The sequence below is a fragment of the Miniopterus natalensis genome, chromosome 2 (assembly GCF_054644295.1).
Source record: "Miniopterus natalensis isolate mMinNat1 chromosome 2, mMinNat1.hap1, whole genome shotgun sequence".
Lineage (NCBI taxonomy): Eukaryota > Metazoa > Chordata > Mammalia > Chiroptera > Miniopteridae > Miniopterus > Miniopterus natalensis.
The window spans coordinates 167212279-167235707 of record NC_142082.1 but is presented as its reverse complement, the minus strand read 5'-3'; the positions used below and the strand labels follow the sequence as shown (position 1 = coordinate 167235707).

The window sequence follows — 23429 nt, the reverse complement described above, 5'->3', positions numbered from 1 at the left end:
CTATCATAAAGATGTAGTATAGTGATCAAAATCCATATGAGATATAATACACATGACAGCAATAGCACTAAGGGTGGAAGTAAATAGAACCATATTATTGCAAAGTTCTTATATTTTACCTGATGTAGTACAACATTACCTCTAAGGAGACTGTAATAAGATAATAGTGCATGTTCTAAAGCCTAGAAAAACCACTGAAAAATTGATGTAAAGATGTATAGCTAAGAAACCAGTTGAGGTATTAAAACAGAATATTAAATATATTCAATTAACATAAAAGAAGGCAGAAAAAGATGAATAAAAGAGAGATAGTACAAATAGAAAATAGCAAAATGATAATGCTAATCCAACCACATTATAATTACATTAGATGTAAATGGGCAAGATTGTCTAATTAAAAGGCATAGGTTGACTACTACACATCTATTAGAGCAGCTAAAATGAACAATAGAGATCATATCAAGTGCTGATGAAGACGTAGAGAAACTGGTTCTCTCATACATTGCTGGTGGGGATATAGCCACTCTGGAAAGCAGTTTGGCAGTTTCTTCAAACTAAAAGTGCACTTACCATATAATGCAGCCATCACATTCTTGGGCATTTATCCCAGAGAAATAAAAATTTATGTTCACAGAAAACCTGTGCACAAATGTTCTTAGCAGTTTTATTTGTAATAACAAAATACTGGATACAGTCCAAATGTCTTCAATGGGTCAATAGTTGAACAAACTCCGATACATCCATACAATGGAATACTTTTTAGCAATAAAACGGAATGACCTACTGATGCATACAACAACCTGAATTGGCTTCAAGAATATTATGCTTAGTGAAAAAAGCAATTTCAAAAGTTTGCATCCAAAGGTTATATGATTCCATGTATATAACATTATCAAAATGACAAAACTATAGAAAAGGAGAACAGATTAGCAGTTGCCAGGAGATAGGGAGAGGGGTGAGGAGGGTTGGGAGGTGAGTGTGAATGCAAAGAGGTAGCATAAAGGAGTTCTTTTGTGGTGATTGACCATTCTATATCTTGATTTTGGTCACTTCAGTCTTTTCTTGTATTTTGTATAGTTTCTCAAGTTTAATTTATACTGCTTCCACAAAAGCATAAACTCAGTACTTTGCCTTTAATAATAGGAGAGATAGCTGGGTAGTAAAATGTAATATTAAACTTCCTATTGTTTATATCTACAAATGTACATAATCATTTTTTTACTTATTTGCTTGTTTCTTCCACCTCATACTGATTCCACAGTGGTGAGTAGATTTCCTATTTTATTTACATAATCTTTCTCATTTTTCAATGGCTATGAGCTCTTTATCTTAACTTTTGAACACCCACAAATAACCATCCCTTTTGTAGACATTAAAAAACCAAAATTAACTCTCCATTTAATGTACTTACTTCTCTGTAGTCCTCTGCTCTTTTTACTCTGGTCACATTACATAATTTTCACAGCCTCCTGTGAGAAGTGCTAGGCATTTTTTTCTGTACGGTTCTTTTCTGGATTGATAGATAGTAGAAGTGCAAGAATTTTATACTGCAGATCTCCATTTTATTTTCTTTGCTGTAATTTGGATATTGATTTGGATTTGTAAATTAGATGCCTAGGTTTATATCTAAATAGAAAAAAATTGTTTCCCAACTGTCCCAGATCCATTTACTTGACTCTGGCACAGCTCGGACACTGGGATTAATGGGTTGATATACACCTACATCAGAGGAGATAGTGACAGGAAAATAGTCCTCACACAGAAGTTGATGCAAAGTCATTCTCTCAAACTCTCTTTTGAGCAAGAGGATCTTCAGGATCTCAATCACATGGCTTCTCTTTGCTTTATTTTGCTTTTCAGAGTCTGATTCTGATTGAGTAAACAGGTCTTCTTTTTTTCTTCTATTGCATCTCAATGGGAGCTGAGTCTCCTCTAACTGGGTAATTTATTCAATATAGTGTAGTTAGGACAACTACTGAGAGATTAAAACTCAGATTGAGTCCAGGGAATTAGTACTACTTGGACAGATCCAGGCAAATTTTTCTAGTTGGATATACAAAAAGGTGAAAAGTGATGTGCAAAAAGACTGGGATCATCAATTAATGAATTTGTCTTAGTGCTCATTTGATAATTGAATGAAATCAGAGGTCCTAAAAGCTTATTGTTGGTGAGCTAGAGTGAATGTTGTTTCTGTTTGTCCCTTGTATTTGAAATATGGGCCAGATAGGGACAGAATCACCTCTGTCATTTCTGGAAAAAGGAGTTGCAATAACAAGAGTCATATAACATTCATTCAAGAAATGCACCTATTAAAAGAGGTAGTAAAAAAATAAAGTAATATATTCTCTGGAGTGATAAATTTATTTACTTTTTAAAATAAATTATTTTAGGAGTCCAAAATAAATAGTATATAGATATTCTCTAGCAGGACTCTATCTCATAAGTATTTGATGATTACACTAACCCAGTTTAACTTAATGAACTGACATGAGTAAAAAAATGACAACTTACTTAAAATTGGGAGAGATGAGGGAGAAAAAGGTAAGGGCTGGAGAGAAAAGAAGGCAATTTCAGAAAGAAGAAGCATGTATAAAACAGAATTTCAAAAGAACCTGATGGTTTAGAAAATGCTGAGCAGTTTAATATTGCTTTTTCCTAAAATAATTGTAGTGATGCTTAAGAAAGAGTTACAAATGTGGAGAGCTTCATAGGCTATGGGTTTCGAACTTTCTAGGGTAGTTTACTGTTTCCCAAACTTTGATTTAAAGTATTGAATGGGGATTTTTTTTTTTTTGAAAAATAAATGTATATATAGTTTGCGAACTTCAGAAAATTTTCTCTTATTCTATAGATATTTTTGGTAGTGATATATATTTTATTTTTGAACAAAATGTTTAAGTTAAAAAGATAGTAAATGTAAAGAAAATCTTGGTTATAATTATACAGTTAGAATGCAGGTATGGAAATATTAATTATACTGGCATGCAAATAACTGAATTTTGGAAACTTTGGCATAACTAATGATAAATTAGCAGTGATTTTTAGGCAGGAGAATTACATTGTTTGGCTTGCCTATCCTCATGCCCCAGCACTCTCTCTCTCTTTCTCAATTTATTTTTTTATTGTTGACAGTATTACAGATATCCCCCTCTTGCTCCCCTCCACCCAGCCCTCACCCCACCCCAGGTCTTCACCAGATTATTGTCTGTGTTCATGGGCCATGCACACATGCATATATGTTCTTTGGTTAATCTCTTCCCATCCCCTCATCCATCTCCCCTCTGAGATCTGTCAGTCTGTTCCATGCATTCGCATCTCTAGACCTATTTTGTTCATCAGTTTGTTTTCCACATATAAGTGATATCATGTGATATTTGTCTTTCTCTGACTGTCTTATTTAGCTTAGCATAATAATCCCCAGGTCAACGTATGCTGTTGCAAAAGGTAAGATTTCCTTCTTCTTTACAGCTGCATAGCATTCCATGGTGTAAATGTCTCACAGCTTTTTTAGTCACTCATCTCCTGATGGGCCCTTGGGTCATTTCCAGATCTTAGCTATTGTAAATTGTGCTGCTATGAACACAGGGGGGCATATATGTGAGGATGGTTTAGGGTGGGAAGAGTTCAAAGTAAATACAGCCCTTAGAGAGCTCTTGCAACTGGAGAGGTTAGAATTGTTGGGGGTCTAAACAAATACAGTCAGAGAGGAAAATGGAAAAGAGATACTATTTTAAAAGGATGGAAAACAATAGGATTTATGAACAATAGTATGTACAATTTGATGAAGAAGGTGGAGACTTAGGATGTGGGGAATAACTAGAAAAGAGAAAAGGCAGTTAGAAAAAAAGATACTTTTATGTAGTATAGATTTTTGTTATTAATACTCCATAAATTGTTGAGCTAAATTAGAAGAGCTGCAACTATTTCCCTTCTACCCGATCAGCCCTCACTTTGAACCTCACTTCTTTGAATCTCACTTCTAGGTTTTAAAGAGAGGTGTAATATTTTGGAATATTCAGTTATGTGTTTCTGAGTTTATCTTCCTAAGTGAGAACTTACTTCAGGGTCAGATTTCAGAGTTTGATGCTGCTCAAAAAAAGTTTGAACTTTGTACCTAAAGGATGGCAAGAGTGTAGTCTGAGGGGAGGTGATAACACTGATTTTTCAACTGAGATTTCACTCAAGGAACGAAAAATTTTTGAAGGCTGAATTTTCCAAGGTCAGTGGGGGTGAAAATACCTAGATACTGAATAGCATTTGTCTATGAAGCTCAGAGTATTTATTACGGATAATTTTCTTTCATCATAGGTACACATAAAAACTTTGCAGTAACGAAGGAGACAGGACTCTTATTTATTTGAGAAAAAATATTACAGAGGATTCTTTGAAGAGTTTCTTGCTCCAAGAATGGCACTACATGGTACTAAGCTCAACATTATCATACCCAGGGTCTTCTTGTCTCAGGACCAATGAGGATGCTTTATCTTCCATGCTAGAGTTGACAGCTTCTCTAGAAGGCTGCAGAGAGATGCCTGAAACAGTAAGGAGAATTCTGATTTCAGCGGTGAAGACAAGACAGAGTCCCTTAGAAGATGGATACAAGTACAAAGTGGCTACAAAATATCTGTGGGGGCCTAGTACTTGTCTGAAAGGCTTAGATAGAGCTACTTTAGACTGATTCAGCTACTCTGTGTAGTCTTGTCTTGATTTCAACAGTTTGAAAGGAAGTGGATAAACAATGGCAAGCGGTGGAAAAGAGACATGAATGCTCTCTTCCACACCAGTGGTCAGATTTCTTAAGGAATGGAGGAAGAGGTGACCTCTGTAGAGCACTCAGATGACCTCTCCTCAACACATCAATAACAGATCATATCTGCCTAAAAGTGTTCATGAGAACAATCTGGATCACCTGTCTGATGCCAAAAGGGAGCAATTCAACCAATCTTCCTGCTAGCCAGGGACCACATGCTCCCATATAAACAGAAAGCCTAGTCCTAGGGAATGAGGGTCATTAACTGTCAATTGAAACACTGAGAGAAAATTATATCTTAGTTTCCTTCTAGTGCTGAGGTTTTATGACTCTCTAATTAAGGCTACTGCATATTCTGTATTATTAGTGGGCAATGTCAATTTAAAACATTTGGTTACATGGTTCTCCCAAAACAAATTTTTATAGCTCGCAAATTTAATTTACATTTATATTAAAAAACTTGCCAGATTACTTCTCGCAATCTAAAAGAGCCCTCAAATTTATTGTCAGAGCATAAATTTCAATTTAGGGTATAAAAATAGGACCAAAGCCTCTGCAACTCATAGACATGTCTATATCAATTGATGGTGCACATGGACACAGAGGATACAGTGCGTTTCTCCTCTCAGAAGAGATGAAATGGCTTCAATATACCTGGGATAAAGAAGATCTGAACTTTAAAAAAAGTTATTTATTATTATTTTTAAAATTTATCTTAATTGTTGAAAGTATTTCATGTGTCCCATTTCCCCCCGCTGACCCCCTCCACCTCACTCCTGCCCCCTCCTCAGGCCTTCACCCCATTATTGTCTGTGTCCATGGGTTATGCATATATGCATATAACTTCTTTGGTTAATCTCTTCCCATCCTCTATCCCATTCCCTCTTTCCTCTGAAATATGACCATCTGTTGCATGCTTCAATGTCTCTGGATCTGTTTAGTTTGTCAGATTGTTTTGTTCATTAGCTTCTTTTTAAAGAAGACCCTTCAACATTTCATGTAATACTGGTTTGGTGGTGATGAACTCCTGTAGCTTTTTCTTATCTGTAAAGGTCTTTATATGACCTTCAGTTCTAAATGATAGCTTTGTTGGGTAGAGCAATCTAGGTTGTAGTTCCATGTTTTTCATCACTTTGAATATTTCTCGCCACTTCCTTCTGGCCTGCAAAGTTTCTGTTGAGAAATCAGCTGACAGTCGTATGGGTGCTCCCTTGTAGGTAACTAACTGCTTTTCTCTTGCTGCTTTTAAGATTCTCTCTTTGTCTTTAACCTTTGGCATTTTAATTATGATGTGTCTTGGTGTGGGCCTCTTTGGGTTCCTCTTGTTTGGGACCCTCTGTGCTTCCTGGACTTGTAAGTCTATTTCTTTCCCCAGGTAGGAGAAGTTTTCTATAATTATTTTTTCAAATAGGTTTTCAATTTCTTGCTCTCTTTCTTCCCTTTCTGGTACCCCAATAATACAAATATTGGTCCACTTGGAGTTGTCCCAGAGGCTCCTTATACTATCTTCACATTTCTGGGTTCTTTTTTCTTTTTGCTTTTCTGGTTGGGTGTTTTATGCTTTCTCATATTCCAGATTGCTAATTTGATTCTCAGTGTCCTCTACTCTACTGTTGATTCCCTGTAAATTATTCTTCATTTCAGTTCATTTAGCCTTCATTTCAGATTGGTCCTTTATTATGTCATTGATGATCTCACTAGTTTCCTTAATCTTACTGAGATCCTTGAGCATCCTTATAACCATTATTCTGAACTCTGTATCTAGTAGCTTGCTTGGCTCTGTTTCATTTAGTTTCTTTTCTGGAGATTTCTTCTGTCTTTCCTTTGTGACATGTTTCTTTGCCTCCACATTTTGGCTGCTTCTCGGTGTTTGTTTCTATGTATTAGGTAGAGCTGCTATGTCTCCTGGAATTTGTAGAGTGGCTTTGTGTAGTAGGTGCCCTGTAGGGCCTAGTGGCTCAGCCTCCCCAGTCACCTGAGCTGGGACTTCTAGGTGCTCCCTTGTGTGGGCTGTGCGCACTGTCCTACTGTAGTTGAGCCTTGGTTGCTGTTGGCATCACTGGGAGGAATTGACCCCAAGGCCAATCAGCTGTGAGGACCAGCTGCAACTACAGCCAAAGAGCTGCTGTGCTGGAGATACCCCTATGGAGCAGGATTTACTTCAGTGGAGCTTTGGTGTTCACCAAGTGTGCCCCTTGAGTGTGTCACTTATGGATGTGGTAGGGTTGTAATCTAGCGTGGTAGAGCCTGACCACCAGGTGCACTGACTCTGAGGCCTCCCAGGAGGTGCAAAGTCAGCCTGTGCCAGTGCCTTGCCCAGGGCCACCCAGCATGAGCTACACAGCAAACCGTAGTTGGCTGCTACTTGTGCTGGGCTTGGAGATATCCAGGAGAGGCCAAGCTTTGAACCAATGCAGGCTGCCACTAGTGCCAGGCCTGGGGCCACTTATCAAGCCGTGTGGGGGCAGCTGCTGCTTGTTTGGGAGATTTTAGGAAAGTCCTACACATGAGGCTTAAGAGGCCACTTGCATAGAAACGTCACTGGAAATGGCCTGGATGAGCCTGCAGGTGGGGAGGGGCGGGGTGTCCGGGAACCTCAGGGCAGGGCCAAAGGTTCAAGTCAGGTGCTGGCGATTCAAATATGGCTCTTGCCTGCGGCTGTGTGCAAGGAGGACTCACCAAGGGAGCAATGGCCTCTGCCAGCTCTTCTGCCTGGGAGGAAGCTGCCCCTCCACCTCTCGCCCGGATCTCAGGCAGGTTAGTTCCCCCCCAAGTGTCCCAGGTCCTTTCAGGCTGCTGCCCGGCGCTGGGCTCAGAGGGAGCACGTCTGAGTGAGTCCGTGCGCCGGCCCTTTAAGAGGAGCTGCTGGGGTTCCCGCAGCCTCCGCGACCCTCAGCCACAGTCCCCACTTGTTTCACAGCCTGAAGTTGTGGGGACTTCTCTTCCTGGCCCTGGAGCCCTGGGCTGGGGACCCGATGTGGGGCTGGGACCCCTCGCTCCTCCGGGAAACCTCCACCGCCGAGATTCCCTCCCGGGTTTACCCTGTGGCACCAGGGGGTGGGCCAGCGGCCGCGTCTCTGATTCAGCCCCGATCCCTCCGTGTCTGCGCCCCTCCTCCCGGTCTCGGTGCTGCTTCAGCTCCCTGGTTGTGGGGCTTCTGTGCAGCCAGATTTCAGGAGGCTCTGAGTGAGGGTGGTTCTGTATTTTAGTTGTAATTTTGATGTGGTTGCGGGAGGCGGCGGGTGCAACTGTTACCTGCGCCACCATCTTGTGAAGTCCGAGCTGATCTTATCTAGGTATACAAAGCTACCAGATTCAGATAGTAAAGAAAAACTGACTATTGATAGGTTCAAACTCATGTTTGCCATAACGAGGAAGGAAGTAAGGCTACTCCAGACTAAGTTGTCCACTCACCTCTTTGGGGATACCCGGCACCACCTCCCTCTTTAGGGAAAGAATAATTCTCATTCATCCCAGAAATTTTTGGAACAGGTAACTCTTCAATATCATCATAATAATTTCCTGTGGCATAGACATGTTGCCTTGGAGTCTCTGAAAACAGACAAGGACTTAGGTGAAATAACAAAATATGGGTTGGACTAGGTGATGCCCAAGGTCCCTTCTAATGAAGAGATTCTAATAGCTAATAAATATATATACCATATTCCATGATTCTCTCAAAGGTATATATTTGATCTCAATATTCTCAACAATTATTTAAATCTTCTAAATATTCTAATTTATCAAGGTCAACAATATTTTTCTAACATGGCCTCTCAATCAACAAAAGTTATTTTGCTATGAGTTTCAGGCACTATTTTCAAGCATATGGTACAGAGCTGTAACATATAATATGCACATGTCAGTGTCCAAAGGAGGCTGAAGCTGGACCAAGAGAACCCAGGCTGTCTGTGCGCTTCTGAAGCTGTGGGAGACACAACCGGTAGGGAGAGTGCAGTCTGGGTATCTATCATCCAGAGACAGGAGATCCCAGCAGTCCCAGTCCCAGGAGGTTTCTGTTTCAATTCCCTCTAGTGCTCAGTTGATCTCAGGATTTAATCCCCAAGAGCCCTTCTAGACATGCCTCATCCCAAGAGCTGTTCATCTTTATTGTCTGGAGAAGATAGAGGGGACATTCTCCTCTCTTAGGTCCCTAGTAAAGAAGAGCTTCTGATCACTGATAAGTACAAGCACCAACTATTCCATGTATTCCAGGGTTTATTAAAATCAATTTTTTGTCTTAGTATACACATAATCCACTAAATGACCCAAATATCATACTATCTCAGGATCCAACCATACTTCCCAATGTTCTCTCTGGACACAGAGTTTTTGAGATGATCAGTTTCAGATGTTTTTTAAAAAAATCACCTTTGAATCCATAATAATACCTTAGATGCATGTTTGTAACTGAGGAGAAGTAGCTGTGGATACAGAGAACTAAGTCTGATTTTTCCCTTTCTGTGGTCACAGGGTGGGCAGGGAGAGGAAAAATTGTGAACTGGATGGAAGAGATCCTCCCTATCCTAATCACAAGAGGAATTCTCTTCAGATGAGACTCCTTCTCCTCATCTCCACCATTCAAGCAAACACCAATCACCACTACTTGGGGCAGATCCAGAGTCTCCATTCTCCTCATTGTTTCCTGTATAATACGGCAGCTTAGTCACAGAGTCATCAGACAGGTTACCTGGTAGGGAGAAAAACATCACAGACAAACAGAAAAACTTTTCCCACAGTAGTAGGTTTCATGGTTCAGAAGAAATCTTGAGGCTTCAGACTTGTAGAGAGAGAGTTTGCAGCTCCTGCCTTAGGAGAGGCTGTTTGAGGTTGGGTCTGTGCTTGCTGAAAATAACCCATAGCCAGGTAATGAACAGAGGGGAAGGCATGGAACACACCTGAGCTGTCCAACTGGTCCTCCTCTAGTTTTACAAAGTAATCAATCTCTTGGTACAAGGCTTCATCAGGAGGATCTTCAAAAACAGATAAGGCTGGTGAAAGTGACATGAGTTTAGAGATGACCCTGGAGATATTCCCTTTAACAATAGATAAAGCCTTCAGTGCTCTCCAATGCTCACCCTTGGAGAAGCCCCTGTGGGCTGCTAGGAGCCCCCCCGCCCCACCCACACACACACCGCCTTTTTAGATTTGTGCCCTTTGGGGACAGATTTGGGTGTCCTGATCCTGATCTTGATCCTACACTGAATTCCACTGACACTTTTCACACAAGAAGTCATAATTTTTGAGCAGCTTTACATTCATCTCAGAACCAAGCATGCAATTCTTTTAAATCTTGAAGTCTATTGTAGAGAAGGTGGAGTTTTACCAAATAATGGGAATGAAGACCAATAATCGTGCACTTTTTTTGATATCACAACTGGCTCAATACCCTTCCCACTACTTTCCAGATCATTTAGAACCCTCTGGCCCACCTTTTTGCTCTGCTCTCCATCTGTGTAGCTGAATCCCCAGGATGATAAGGGCCAGGAAGAGAAGAGCCCCCAGTATGATACAGAGGGTCTCAGGCAGGGAGAAGATGCCAGGGGCAGGAACTGAGCCTGAAGTGGTGCCTGAGGAGAGAAGAGGGTCATGGATGAGGTTTGAGGGTCATAAGCCTGGAAGAACCCCCCTTATCCCGATCATCTCCTGAGTCCTCAAGACCACGAAGTCACCATTCAGATACAATGGGTCTACCTGAACCCCAAGATGTGATTAACCTAAGTCCTGCCCTGAGCTTTCTTAACCAGAACTGAATTTTATTCTAAAGAATTTTTATAAAATAAAAGCTTGTAAAGCTTTGGAAGATTATAGCGGCTACAGCTTCACAGGATTATAAATACCTGATCGTTGGGTCTTTCCTATAGTGATATGGTTAATTTTACAAGAAATACATAGATTACATAGTTCAGATCCCTAAAAATATGGGTGTCTCTTCTATCATATGACCCAGAACAGAAGAATCACTTACTTCGATGGATGGGGGGAACTGTTGTCCTCTTACCTGGAGAGAAGAGGAGAATGGGATCACTGTACTGAGTTGGCCTGGGAAAGCCACAGGGTTATTATACTACCATCACTGCCATGTGGTTATTTCCCAGATATCAGGAGATCAGGCAATAGCCTCTCCTGAAGCCAGAGTGCAGAACAGCAGGTTATTCCATGAAAAATTGCTTCTGGGTACAAACTCACACCTCCTTCAACCCAACCCAATGCCATGGTCTTCCCACTCACCAGAACACCTCACTCCAGCATCCTCCTCATGCTTGCAGTTGCTCTGCCCCCAGGGCTCCGCAGCACAGGCCCACAGGGAGGACTCTCTGCCCCTGCACTGCACCTCATCCAGCCAGATGCGTCCACTTCCTGGGCCAAACGCTGCCTCCTGCAGGGCTTCCAGGGCAGAGCCACAGCCCAGCTGCTGACACACCACCTCGGCCTCTGCCAGGCTCCAGGAGTCATCACACACTGTGCCCCAGGAGCCATTGTGCCAAACCTCCACTCTCCCTGAGCACTGGGTGTCTCCATCCCTGAGTCGGAGCTTGTCTTTGTCTGAAAAGGCAAGAGCACCTTCTATTACTGACTGTGGTGGGAAGGAAGGAGCCTCTAGGAGCCAACAGGGGGGGTGGGAGGGGCTGATGTACCTGTGCAGGGGGCAGCAGTGGGACAGCTCTTGGGTCTCCTTCCTGCAGAAGCAGACAATGGGGAAACAATCAGGGACAAAATTTGAAAACACTCTCAAAGATATATGCACCCCTATGTTCATTGCATTATTGACAGTGGCCAAGACATAGAAAAAACTGAAGTGTCCTTTGATAGATGATTGGATAAAGAAGATGTGGTGCATCTATACAATGGACTACTACTCAGCCATAGAAGATGATGAAACACTGACATTTGTGACAACATGGATGGACCTTGAGAATATCATGCTAAGTGAAAAAAGTCAGACAGAAAAAGTCAAGTACCATTACGATTTTACTCATATGTGAGATATAAATCTGAAAGCAACAAATGTACAAATGAGAAAAACAAACAAACAAAACCCGATAGACACAGACAGCATATGGTGGTTACCAGAGGGAAAGGGGTTGGAGGCTAGTAAAGAGTAAAGGGGGTCAAATACATGGTGACAAGAAATGATTTGACTTTGGGTGGTGGACACACAATGCAGTATACAGATCATGTATCACAGAAATGTGATAGGTTTGTGAAAAACCTATATAATCATCTTAACCAATGTCACCCCAATAAATTTAATAAAAATAAATAAATAGAAAGAGAAAAACACACAGCCTTATATTGATAGAAAAATTAGTGTTTTCAGGGAAAAATCAGATTTTGATCACAACATGAAAGTGAAGGAAACACTGAGGGTACAAGGAAATTTGAAAAAAATTAGGCTCTAAATTGCAGCAGGCTCTGCAGAAGATTGGGGGGTATGTGTAGAATGAAGGAGCAGAGAGTACACAGGTATAAAGGAGAAAGGCCCAGAGGTCAGAGGATCAAGAGCACAGGTACTCTGAGGGCCTCTTAGAAGAGACAAATTCAAGCAGAAAAATATAGGAACACGAGGCCACTGACCTCCCAGCAGGACTCCATGATGTGATAGCCAAGAACTGGAACAAATTCCTCTTTAACAGGATTGTTTTCTTGGGTCCTGCCTAACACAGGTCTTTGCTCTGCTCACCATTCCAGGTGAATCCTGCCTCCGTCTCCTTCACCCTCTTTCTGCTTTGCCCGTGATGGAATTTTCTCAGTGCCTCACATATGTGTCCCCTCCCAACTCAGTATTTACAATGACCCACATGATCTTTCCTCTTCTTTCCTTTAAGAAACTCTTACTCAACCTCCAGGTCTCCATCTAAATGTGATTTTCTTTTGCCCCAATTACACTCTTTCTCATTCTTCATGACACTTGAAAGTTCTGCCTCATGAGGGCTTTCAGCACTAGATTCTAAGCTCTATGAGAACAGTGACTAGACTTCCTTCTCTTCTCTGTCCTCTTACCTGGAATATAAATCTGTACCTACAGGCACACAATTACTGTCAACCAACAGACTGACTTGAGAAGTTGACGAAATGGTGTGGATGCATTTCAGAGTAAAGACCATGAGTGTAAGAGACAAAGCAAGCAGGATAGATTCTCTACTCTGTTCCTTACTTACTTTAAGGTGGTGAGCATATCTTTTAACTAACAATCAGTTAGCCATTCCTTAGAAAGTTTATCAGAGTATTAATCACGCTCGCCACACATTCAATGCAATTCCTGATATTTTTCACATAGACTGCTGTCAGCACAGGTATTCTTATTTTTTCCTTTGAAACAAGATTGCAACATGTGGATTAAATAATCTGATTCAATTAAGTTTTGTACACTTATTTTAAAGCCATTCCTTAGATTTGAAAATATAAAGTCTCACTAACAACATCCTACAGGAGTGGCACAGACACACAGGAACAGGCAGTAATTCACCTGCACACGTGATATAAGCTTCATCTCTTGGATTGCATGAACTGTATTTCCAAGGGTCAGAAGGACATTGCCAGAGAGACATATCAGTTTTCCGACACCGGATTCCATCCACCCACCGGGGTCTAGAACCTTCCCTAAAATCAACAGAAAATTCAAGGGTCCCACTGTCCCCACAGCCAAGGTGTCTGCAGATCATGGACAAGGTCATGGCTTCCATGGGGCTGTGGCAGACACTGCCCCAGGTCCTGTTGTAGAAAACTTCCAGCCACCCAGCACACTCCTGGTCCTCGCTCACCATCCTGAGGGCCTGGAACTCTAAAAGGGAAAGAGGGGAGAAGAGGGTACAGTGAGCATTCCACTCAATGCTCCGCATTTTTCTCTCTCCCTAAGATTGTGACCACTCATCACTGACTCTGCTGAGGAGACACCCACTAAGTGGCAAGACTGAAATTTGTGTCCCTTTTCCCAGGCTTTGTCCATTTGTGTCTGTCTATCTCTACCACAATGATGTGGAAAATGAACAGAGAGAAACACCAACCTGGGTCCTCGGCAGGGAGGGAAACCTGAATCCTGCTTCCTGACAAAACTTCAGACAGAGTATGTGAAAGGGAGTGTGTGGAGAGTGGGTGGTAGTCAGAGTGATGGACCCTCAAATATTTCTGCATCCTACCCCCTGGAACATATGAATATATTTCCTTACATGGTAAAAGGGACTTTATAGATGTGATTAAGATAACGACCTTGGGGTGGTGAGATTAACGTGGGATATTATGGATTAACCAGATGAACTCAGTCTAATCACTTAGACCCACTCTCCCTGAAAGTGGAATATGTTTCCTGGCTTTGGTTTGAGAGAGACATGACTATGGAAGATTGATTAGAGATATGCAACGTTGCTGGTTGATGTTGAAGGAAGGGGCTATAAACACAGGAATGCATGCAAGTCTCTAGAGCTTGAAGAGACAAGAGCTAAATTCTTCCCCAGAGTCTCAGAATGGACTCAACCCTGCTGACACCTTAATGTCAGCCCAGTGAGATCCGTGCTGGACATCTAACCTACAGAACTGTAGGAAAATAAATGTAAGTTGCTTTAAACCACTAATTATGTGATAATTTGTTACCGCAAAAAATGGAAACCAGTACAGTGGGTTAAAACACTTTACCACTGGAGATAACTGAAGAGGGAGCCCTGTTTTCAATGGAAACTCTGTAAGAAATGGCTTTGTCAGGAGATATTGCTGAGAAGGAAGGACCAGAGCCTCAGCTGCTGCAGGAGGAAGTGAAAGCACCAATCTTTATACCTGCTAGAAAGACAGGCACTGCCCTCTGGCCCTTTCGGCAACACCCCTTCAGGGCTCAGGCTCCCATTCCCCGGGGCCCCACCTCCTCCTCCAGCCTATGGACAATGTGCAGTGCAGACCTGAGCAGATGACCCCTGCGTCCTCCTTGTGCCGGCAGTCGTGCTGTCCCCAGCCACGGGAAGGGCACTTCCACACGTGGGACTCCTTTCCTGTGCAGTTCACACCATCCAGCCAGATCTGGCCTGATCCCTCCCCAAAGTGAGCAGAGACCGTGGCCTTGAGGGCTTCTCCACAGCCCAGCTGTCTGCACACCACCTGGGCATCATTCAGGTCCCAGCTGTCATCACAGATGGTGCCCCAGGAGCCCTGGTGAAGGATCTCCACTCGGCCGGCACAGGGATGGCCCCCGTCCACCAGGCGGAGCTGTCCACTGTCTGAGGAGAGAGAGTCAGGCCAATGGGGTATTTACACAGGGACACAGAAGGGCTTTCTGGTTTTGTGGGACCCCTCACCTGAGCAGCTGGCGGTGCTCTCCTCTGAGGCTTCAGAGCCTGCCGGTTCAGACACAGAGTCACACTCGGGCAGCACCTGGGTCTGCTTCCCTACGGAAACAGCAGTGGTCAGAGTGTTAGTAGGGTTGAAGAGCGGGAAACTGAGTTAAACTAAATAATAACCTAATGACGGGGCCTGAGATGAAAGCTGGAAAATATAATTAATGTTATCATAACATTAGAGTTCACCTTTTTTGTGGAGAGTTCTGCTTCTGACAATGCCAAAATTTCTGTTTTAAGCCAAATATATGAAAAATGAGTTTAGAAGAAGGACTTTATTAACTCTGAAAGTGTTGTAGAGCTACTAAGGCAGTGAGAAATTTAGGAGCCCAACTTTCAGAGAAAAGTAAAGGGCAGAGGTGAGCCTCTTACCCTATGAGGACTTTGTCAATTCAGAGGTTATAGCTGAGACTCTGAAAAGTTCAGCAGAGGTTTTGTCAGATTCACAAGGCTTGGGGGACACAAAGTATAATTCAGGGTAGGCCATGGAGGATCAGCCCTGTTAACCAGAATCCTTGTGCCATAGAAGAAAAAGTGAACTCAAACTATTCTTCACAGGGATGATGCTCAGCTCCTAATAACTTCACTTCCTTTTAAATAAGGTGATCCGCCCCTAAATCAGGTACCTCGAGGAAGCAAAATAAAATGCTTTCTAAAGGATTTGTATAATTTTTTCATCTATGATGTCTATCATTAAGAAAATTCCCATAGAAGAGAGATCTCATGGAAAACCGAGAGGAAGAAGGCAACATTAGAAGGATTTTCACAGGGCATCTACCTTGGAGTTATCTGACAAGAAATTTAAATAACGATGAATAAAATATTCATAAAATTAAATGACAAAATTCATACCTCGACAGAGAAATTATAACCAAAAGTAAATAAAAATCCTAAGGCTGAAAGAGTCAGTAGGACTTAAAAAATGAGTGTAACAGCACAGTAGATCAGCACATGGTAGAAATAGTAAAATAGAAGATCAGAGGCAAAGATATAGGATAAAGCACAGAATAGCAAAGGCTAGAAAATATAAACCAGTCACAAAAAACATAGTTAAAAGGTCTAATCTTCATATACACTAAGTCCTAGATTTATAAAGCAACAATTGACAACTAAAAGTAGAAATTAGGAAATGCACAATCACTGTGAGATATTTAACACACTGGTGATGTTTTTTAAACATTCCCACAAAATCTTTGCTATTGCATCCTTTGGGAAGTGAGGTTCATGTCTCCTCTCTTTGATCTTGGCTCCCCTTCATGAGTTACTTGTAAGCAACAAACGCAGCAAAGTTAACACTGCTTGATTCTCAACACTAGGTGGGAAAAATCGTGCACTGTCTCCGTGATTGATTTAAGACATTTGCTTTAAGGGAAGTCTGACACTTGAGATTATTATGCAGGAGAGGCCCTATTTTAGGGGTCTGGTCAAGCTGAACTACCAGGTGCTATCCATGTAGAGATTTCCAGTTCAGTCAAGTCTTCAGATGACTTTAGTCTCAGGCGACATCTAAGTAAAACCACACCAAGATAGAAGTGCTAAGTTGAGTCTTTTTCAAGTGCCTGACCCCAGGAAATCATGAGCAAAATGAAATGTATTATTTGTTTTCAGCCGCTAAATTTTGGGGAAAATTTGTTAGGCAGCATTAGCAACCAGGATACTTAAACATGTTGTCCAGAAATGCTACTACTAAATAGAAAAATGTTTATCTTCAACTAAACTTCTACTAAAGAGAGTTGAAAATGTTTGTCTCCACAAGGAGTTGAACATGGATATTGATAGCATTTTTATTCATAGTAGCCTAAAATATGTGCTATTTCTTTTGGATCAAAACAGCAGGACTTGGAAGGACCTTAGGGAAATTATTGATGCAAGCCCTATGTTCAAATTTCTTTGTGGACGTAGGTTTTTATTTCTCTCAAGGAAATGTCTAGTAGTAGAATTATTGGGTAACATTTTAAGTGTATGTTTAATATTTAAAAATTACTGCTTTTTGCCCTGGCCAGGTGGCTCAGTTGGTTGGAGCATTGTCTCGTACACCAAAATGTTTTGGGTTTGAATCTTGGTTTGGGCACATTCCTAGGTTGGGGGTTTGATTGCCAGTTGGGGTGAGTACGAGAGGCAACTTATTGATGTTTTTCTCTTACTAGGATGTCTCTCTCTCTGTCTCCCTCTCCCTTCTTCCCTCTCTAAAATCAATAAAAACTTATCCTCAAGTGAGGATTAAAAAATTATTATTTTTCAAAGTGTTTGTATCGTTTTACATTACCACCAGCAATGTATGAGAGCTTTAGATACTCCACATTCTTGTGAAAACTGGAATTGTCTTTTTAAAAAAATGTCTATGCTTAATATGTTTGTTTGTTTATTTATTTATTGTTCAAAATTTTACAGATGTCTCCTTTTTCCCCCATTGACCCCTTCCATCCTGTGCCTACTCCCCTCCCCAGGCCTTCACCACACTATTGTCTGTATTCATGGGTTATGCATATATGCAGATAAATTCTTTGGTTAATCTCTCCCCATCCACCCATCCACCCTCACCTTCCCTCTGAGATCTGTCAGTCTGATCCATGCTTCCATGTCACTGAATCTATTGTGTTCATCAGTTTATTAAGTTCTTTAGATTCCACATATAAGTGAGATCATGTGATGTTTGTCTTTCTCTGCCTGGCTTATTTCACTTAGCATAATATTTTCCAGGTCCATCCATATTGTCCCAAAGGGTACGAGATCCTTCTTCTTTATAGCTGTGTGGTACTCCATGGTAAATGTCCCACAGCTTTTTTATCCACTCATCCACTGATAGGCACGTGGGCTATTTCCAGATCTTAGCTGTTGTAAACTGTGCTGCTATGAACAGCTGGGTACATATATTCTTTCTGATTAGTGTTTCAGGTTTCTTAGGATATATTCCTAGAAGTGGGATCACTGGGTCAAAAGGCAGTTCAATTTTTAATTTTTTGAGGAACCTCCATACTGTTTTCCACAGTGGCTGCACCAGTCTGCATTCCCACCAGCAGTGTACTAGGGCTCCCCTTTCTCCACACCCTCGCCAGCACGTGTTACTTGTTGATTTGTTGATGGAGCCATTCTGACAGGTGTGAAGCGACACCTCATTGTGGTTTTAATTTGCATCTCTCTGATGATTAGCGACGTTGAGCACTTTTTCATATGTCTCTTGGCCATCTGTATGTCCTCTTTGGAAAAGTGCTTATTTAAGTCCTTTGGCCATTTTTAAATTGGAATATTTGTCTTCCTCTTGTTGAGTTGTATGAGTTCTTTGTACACTTTGGAAATTAGCCCCTTATCAGATGCATCATTGGGAAATATGTTCTCCCAGACCATGGGGTTCCTTTGTATTTTGAGGCTGATTTCTTTTGCTGTGCAGAAGCTGGAATTGTCTTTTAATTTTAGCCATTTTAGTTAGTGAAGTGATATTTCTCCTGATACTTTATTTTGAATTTCCTTGATGACTAATGATGTTGAGTATCTTTGAGTTTATTGGCCATTAGTTTATTCTGAATATAAGTCCTTTGTCAGATACACATATTGCAAAATTTTCCCTACCAGTTGAATACCTTTTCATTTTCTTAATGTTGCATACTCTCTAACCACTGAGCCAAACTGGCTAGGGCCACATTTTAAAAAATTATTGTAACCTTATAGTAAGAGTAGAAAACTTCACTTTAAAGGATTTATTTACTTTATAATAACTTCTCTAACTTTGTTGATTTTCTTGCCAACTGTGTTGGTTATTCTTGGTCTTTTACGTTAGCATATACATTTTGGAATCAGCTTGTCATTTTTCACACCCCCTCCAAAGTATAATGGTGTTTTGATTTGGATTAGATTTATTCTACACATAAATTTGAAGATAATTAACTTGACAATATTGAGTCTCACAATTCATTTACATGGTATATTTGTCCATTCATTTGGGTCTTTAATTTCTCTTAGAGCTTTTGCACATCTTTCACTAGGTTTTCTCTTGAGCATTTTGTGTTTTAGATGTTATAGGTATTTCTTTTAGTGAAGGTGTCCTAGGAATGAATTCTTTCTGAATTGTTTTCACCTATTATTTTTCAATATTCTTATTTTTATTAATTTTAGACTTACAGAAAAGTTGCAAGAATAGTATAAAAATTCCCAGATAACCTTTACCCACAGTTTACCAATACAGTACTTTGCTATAATCTCTCTCTTTCTCCTGTCCCAATTCTCCCTGAATATGCAAAACATTTCTGAATCAGTAGTTAAAATTGGTAGTTTGCAGATATGATATCTCTTTAATCCCTAAATACTTCAAGGAATCCCCTTACATAACCACAGTACAATGATCAAGTTTCAGAAATTAACATTGTTACAATATTATTATTTAGTCCATAAACTGTATTCAGATTATACTGAGTTATCCAAGTATGTTGTTCACAGAAAAAAAAAAAGAAAAAAAGAAAAGAAAAGAAAAAAGATTTAGAGTAATGTGCTGCATTCAATTGTCATGTCCATTTAGTTTCTTCTAGGATTTTAATGGTTTTGAATCTAACATTTAAGCCTTTAATCTATTTTGAGTTTATTCATGTGTATGGTGTAAACAGCTGGTCTAGTTTCATTTTTTTTTGCATGTATCTGTCCAATTTTCCCAACACCATTTATTGAATAGACTATCTTTACACCATTGTGTTTTCTTGCCACCTTTTTCAAATATTAATTGACCTTAAAGTCATAGATTTATTTAAATGGGTTAAAGGCTTAAATATAAGACTCAAAACAATAAAACTTCTGAAGAAAACATGAGAGGTAAAATCTCGGACATTTCTCATGGCAATATATTTTTCTGATATATCTCCTTGGACAAGGGAAAGAGCAACAACAAAAATAAACAAATGGGACTACATCAAACTAAAAAGTTTTTGCACAGCAAAGAAAACCAACAAAATGAAAAGGCAATCCACTGAATAAGAGAACATATTTGCCAATGATACATCTGATTAAATTTATAAAGAATTCAAACAACTCAACACCAAAAAAACAAACATTCCCATTAAAAATGGTCAAAGGACCTGAGTAGACACTTCTCCAAAGAGGACACACAGATGGCCAATAAAAACATGAAAAGATGCTCAACATTACCAATAACCAGAGAAATAAAAATTAAAACCACAATGAGATATCACTTCACTCCTTCAGAACAGCTGTCATTAATAAGTCAACAAAAAAACGTGTTGACAAGGATGTGGAGAAATGGGCACCCTCATGTACTGCTGATGGGAATGCAGATTGGTGCAGCTGCTGTGGAAAACAGTATAGAGTTTCCTCAAAAAATTAGACATGGAACTGCATTATGACCCAGTGATTCCACTTCTGGGAATATATCGAATGACACCCTAAACACTGATTCAAAAGAATATATGCACCTTTATGTTCATTGTATCTCTATTTATGATAGCCAAGATTTGGAAGCAGCCCAAGTGCCTATCAGTAGATGAGCCAATAAAAAAGCTGTGGTACATTTACACAATGGAATACTACTCAGTCAAAAAAAGAAGGAAATCTTACCTTTTGTGACAGCATGGATGGATCTAGAAGGCATTATGCTTAGTGAAATAAGGCAGTCAGCAAAAGACAAATACCATACGATTTCACTTATACATGGAATCTAATGAACAAAAAAACCCAAACAAAATAGAAACAGACTCATAGATACAGAGAACAGATTGACAGCTGTCGGGGTGGGGGGTTGGGGTGCTGAGTGAAATAGGTAAAAGAATTAAGCAACTCCCCCCCCCACCCAGATAAACAGATGTAAGTATGGTGCTTATCAGAATGAAAGGGGGGTGGTGGGGGCAGGTAAAACAAGGTAAGGGGTGGATAAATGTTGGTGGAAGGGGACTAGACTTTGAGAGGTGAACACAATACAATATACAGATGATGAATTATAGAATTGTACACTTGAAACCTATATAATTTTATTAATTAATGTAACCCCTAGAAATTCAATAAAATATTAAAAAAATGAAAAATAATTAAGCATTTATAGGATACTCTGGAGAATATTTTTATGATTTTTAGATAGACAAAGTTCTTTTTAAAAGGGTATAAGAAGCCTTAAATGTATAGGGAAAAGTTGATAAGTTATACTTGATTAAAATTAAAAACTTGGCTCAACAAAGAATACCATATCATTAGAAGGGTAAAAATAAAAGACCAAGAATTAAATACACAAAATAAACACATATCTACATACAGATATATACATATCTGCACCGGAAGTCATTGTCATGGTAATTTGCAGCATATACCTGTAATAGTCAAGAATTGGAAACAACTCAGATCTACCATTGGTTGACTGCATCAATACATGGTCATGTTATCACTCAATGGAATACTGTACAACAATAAAAATGAATAAAGTTCTGCTTAAACAACAACATGAATTAGAAACATAACGTTGAGTCAAAAAAGTTAGACACAAAAGAAAACATATTGCATGATTTTATCTAAATTTCAAAAAGTGACAAAAATTTCTGTGGTACTAGAAGTTAGAAAAGAGGCCTTCTTTAGAAAGGATGGAAGACATAGGGGTTAGTGGGATGGGAAGGTGACTTCCTGGGTGCTCTTAATGTTCTCTTTATTAATCTGGGTTGGGGTAAATGACTGAGATATACACTTGTTGCTTATACGTTCTCTATGATTGTACTTAAATGATAATGATTATTTAAAAAATGTTATTCCTCTGAACATTTCTTGCTTGACCTGAAAAATGAATAAACAATGTGAAGAACCATATTTCACTATGAAATACCTTATTTTGAAGACTGTTTTTTCACACTTTCTGCTCTTAGAGACATGTCACTCAAGAAGTATCCTTAGTACCAGTTAGCCCTTTCCCCTCTCTTACCTGAGCAGATCACAGAGGCTGTGTTTCCATGGATACACTCAGGCATGCCCAAGGCAGTCATAGGGCAATTCCACAAGAAGGACTCAGCCCCTGAGCAGTGAAATTGGGCTTTCCAGAGCTGATCATCCCTTTCCACAAAATATGCTCCTTTTGGGGTCGAGACGGCAACTCCACAGCCAAGCTGACGACAGACAACATTGGCATTGGCCATATTCCAGTGGGAGGCACAGAGCGTTCTCCATTTTCCAGAAATATTAATTTCCACTTGTCCCTCACACTGAGAAGTGCCCTTTTTTATGAGCTGCACTTGTGTGTATGCTGGTAGGAGAAGACAGTATTTAAGCAAAATGTCATGTTTTTCTTACCCAACAGAAAAGGGGAGGAAGTCCTACTCTGAATCTCACCTGAACAGATAACTTGAACAGTCCCACTGTGCTGGCAAGTGCCTCCTGGACAAGGCACCCTGGGGCAGGTCCTGAACTCAGGCTCTTGCCCCTCACACCAGAACTCTTCAGCCCAGACCTGCCCATCTGATTCTCTGATAGGCACATTTCCCAAAACAGACACAGCTTTGCCACACCCCAGATCTGCACAGATGACCTGGGCATTGAGGAATGTAAAGTTCGCATCAGACACTGGAATCCAGTCTCTTCCAGAATGCACTTCTACTCTCCCTGAGCAGGGTCCACCCCCTCCAAACAGACGCACAAATCCTAAAAGAAAACAAACAAGCCCAGTGAGTGCTCATGATCCTGGTTTGGCAATTGGAAACATGTCACAGGCAATGGTGTGAAAGTTTTTTTCTGGGGTGTAGCATGGAAAGGGATTTTGACAATTAGTGTCAGAATTGCATTTTAATGAACAAGTCTCTAAAGAGAAATCCAGAAGGATTTGCAGGGTCAGGTTGGAATAGCTGAATCCCAAGATAATGGACTACTACTCAGCCATAAAGAAAGATGAAATACTGCCATTTGAAATAACATGGATGGATCTTGAGAATATCATGCTAAGCAAAATAAGTCAGACAGAAAAAGTCTGATTTTACTCATATGTGGGATATAAATCTGAAAGCAACAGATGAACAAACAAGAAAAACAAACAACCAAAAAGTCATAGACACAGACAACAATATGGTGGTTACCAGATGGAAAGGGGGTGGGTAGTAAAGGGTAAGGGGGGGTCAAATATATGGTGATGGAGGATTTGACTTGGGGTTGTGGGCACACAATGCAATATACAGATGATGTACACTTGAAATTTATGTAATTTTATTAACCAATGTCACCCCAATAAATTTAATTAAAAAGAAAAAAAGAAAGAAATATGAATTCCTTATGTAGGGGCTTAGCAAATACAGGGCCCAAGGAAACTGCACTGTAGTGGGCTTTTAAACTTGGGTGCAGAGGTATGAAGAACTGAGTTAACCTAGAATAAAAAAAGGCCATGGGATTCAACAGAT

General features: G+C 40.3%; 1 protein-coding gene across 1 annotated transcript in view; it reads right to left on the bottom strand.

The window, feature by feature from the left end:
* Nucleotides 1–4413: 4413 nt before the first annotated feature.
* Nucleotides 4414–23429, bottom strand: part of LOC107543977 (antigen WC1.1-like) — a 30007-nt gene continuing 10991 nt past the window's right edge. Inside the window, exons 3-14 of the mRNA XM_087813965.1 lie at nucleotides 22375–22683; nucleotides 21971–22288; nucleotides 15034–15123; nucleotides 14641–14955; nucleotides 13221–13535; nucleotides 11389–11430; nucleotides 10982–11296; nucleotides 10719–10751; nucleotides 10183–10320; nucleotides 9649–9741; nucleotides 8165–8302; nucleotides 4414–4532 (exon numbers count right to left, since the gene is read on the bottom strand). Of these exons, the coding sequence (XP_087670091.1) occupies nucleotides 4414–4532; nucleotides 8165–8302; nucleotides 9649–9741; nucleotides 10183–10320; nucleotides 10719–10751; nucleotides 10982–11296; nucleotides 11389–11430; nucleotides 13221–13535; nucleotides 14641–14955; nucleotides 15034–15123; nucleotides 21971–22288; nucleotides 22375–22683 (2225 nt within the window). The remainder of the gene's footprint in view (nucleotides 4533–8164; nucleotides 8303–9648; nucleotides 9742–10182; nucleotides 10321–10718; nucleotides 10752–10981; nucleotides 11297–11388; nucleotides 11431–13220; nucleotides 13536–14640; nucleotides 14956–15033; nucleotides 15124–21970; nucleotides 22289–22374; nucleotides 22684–23429) is intronic.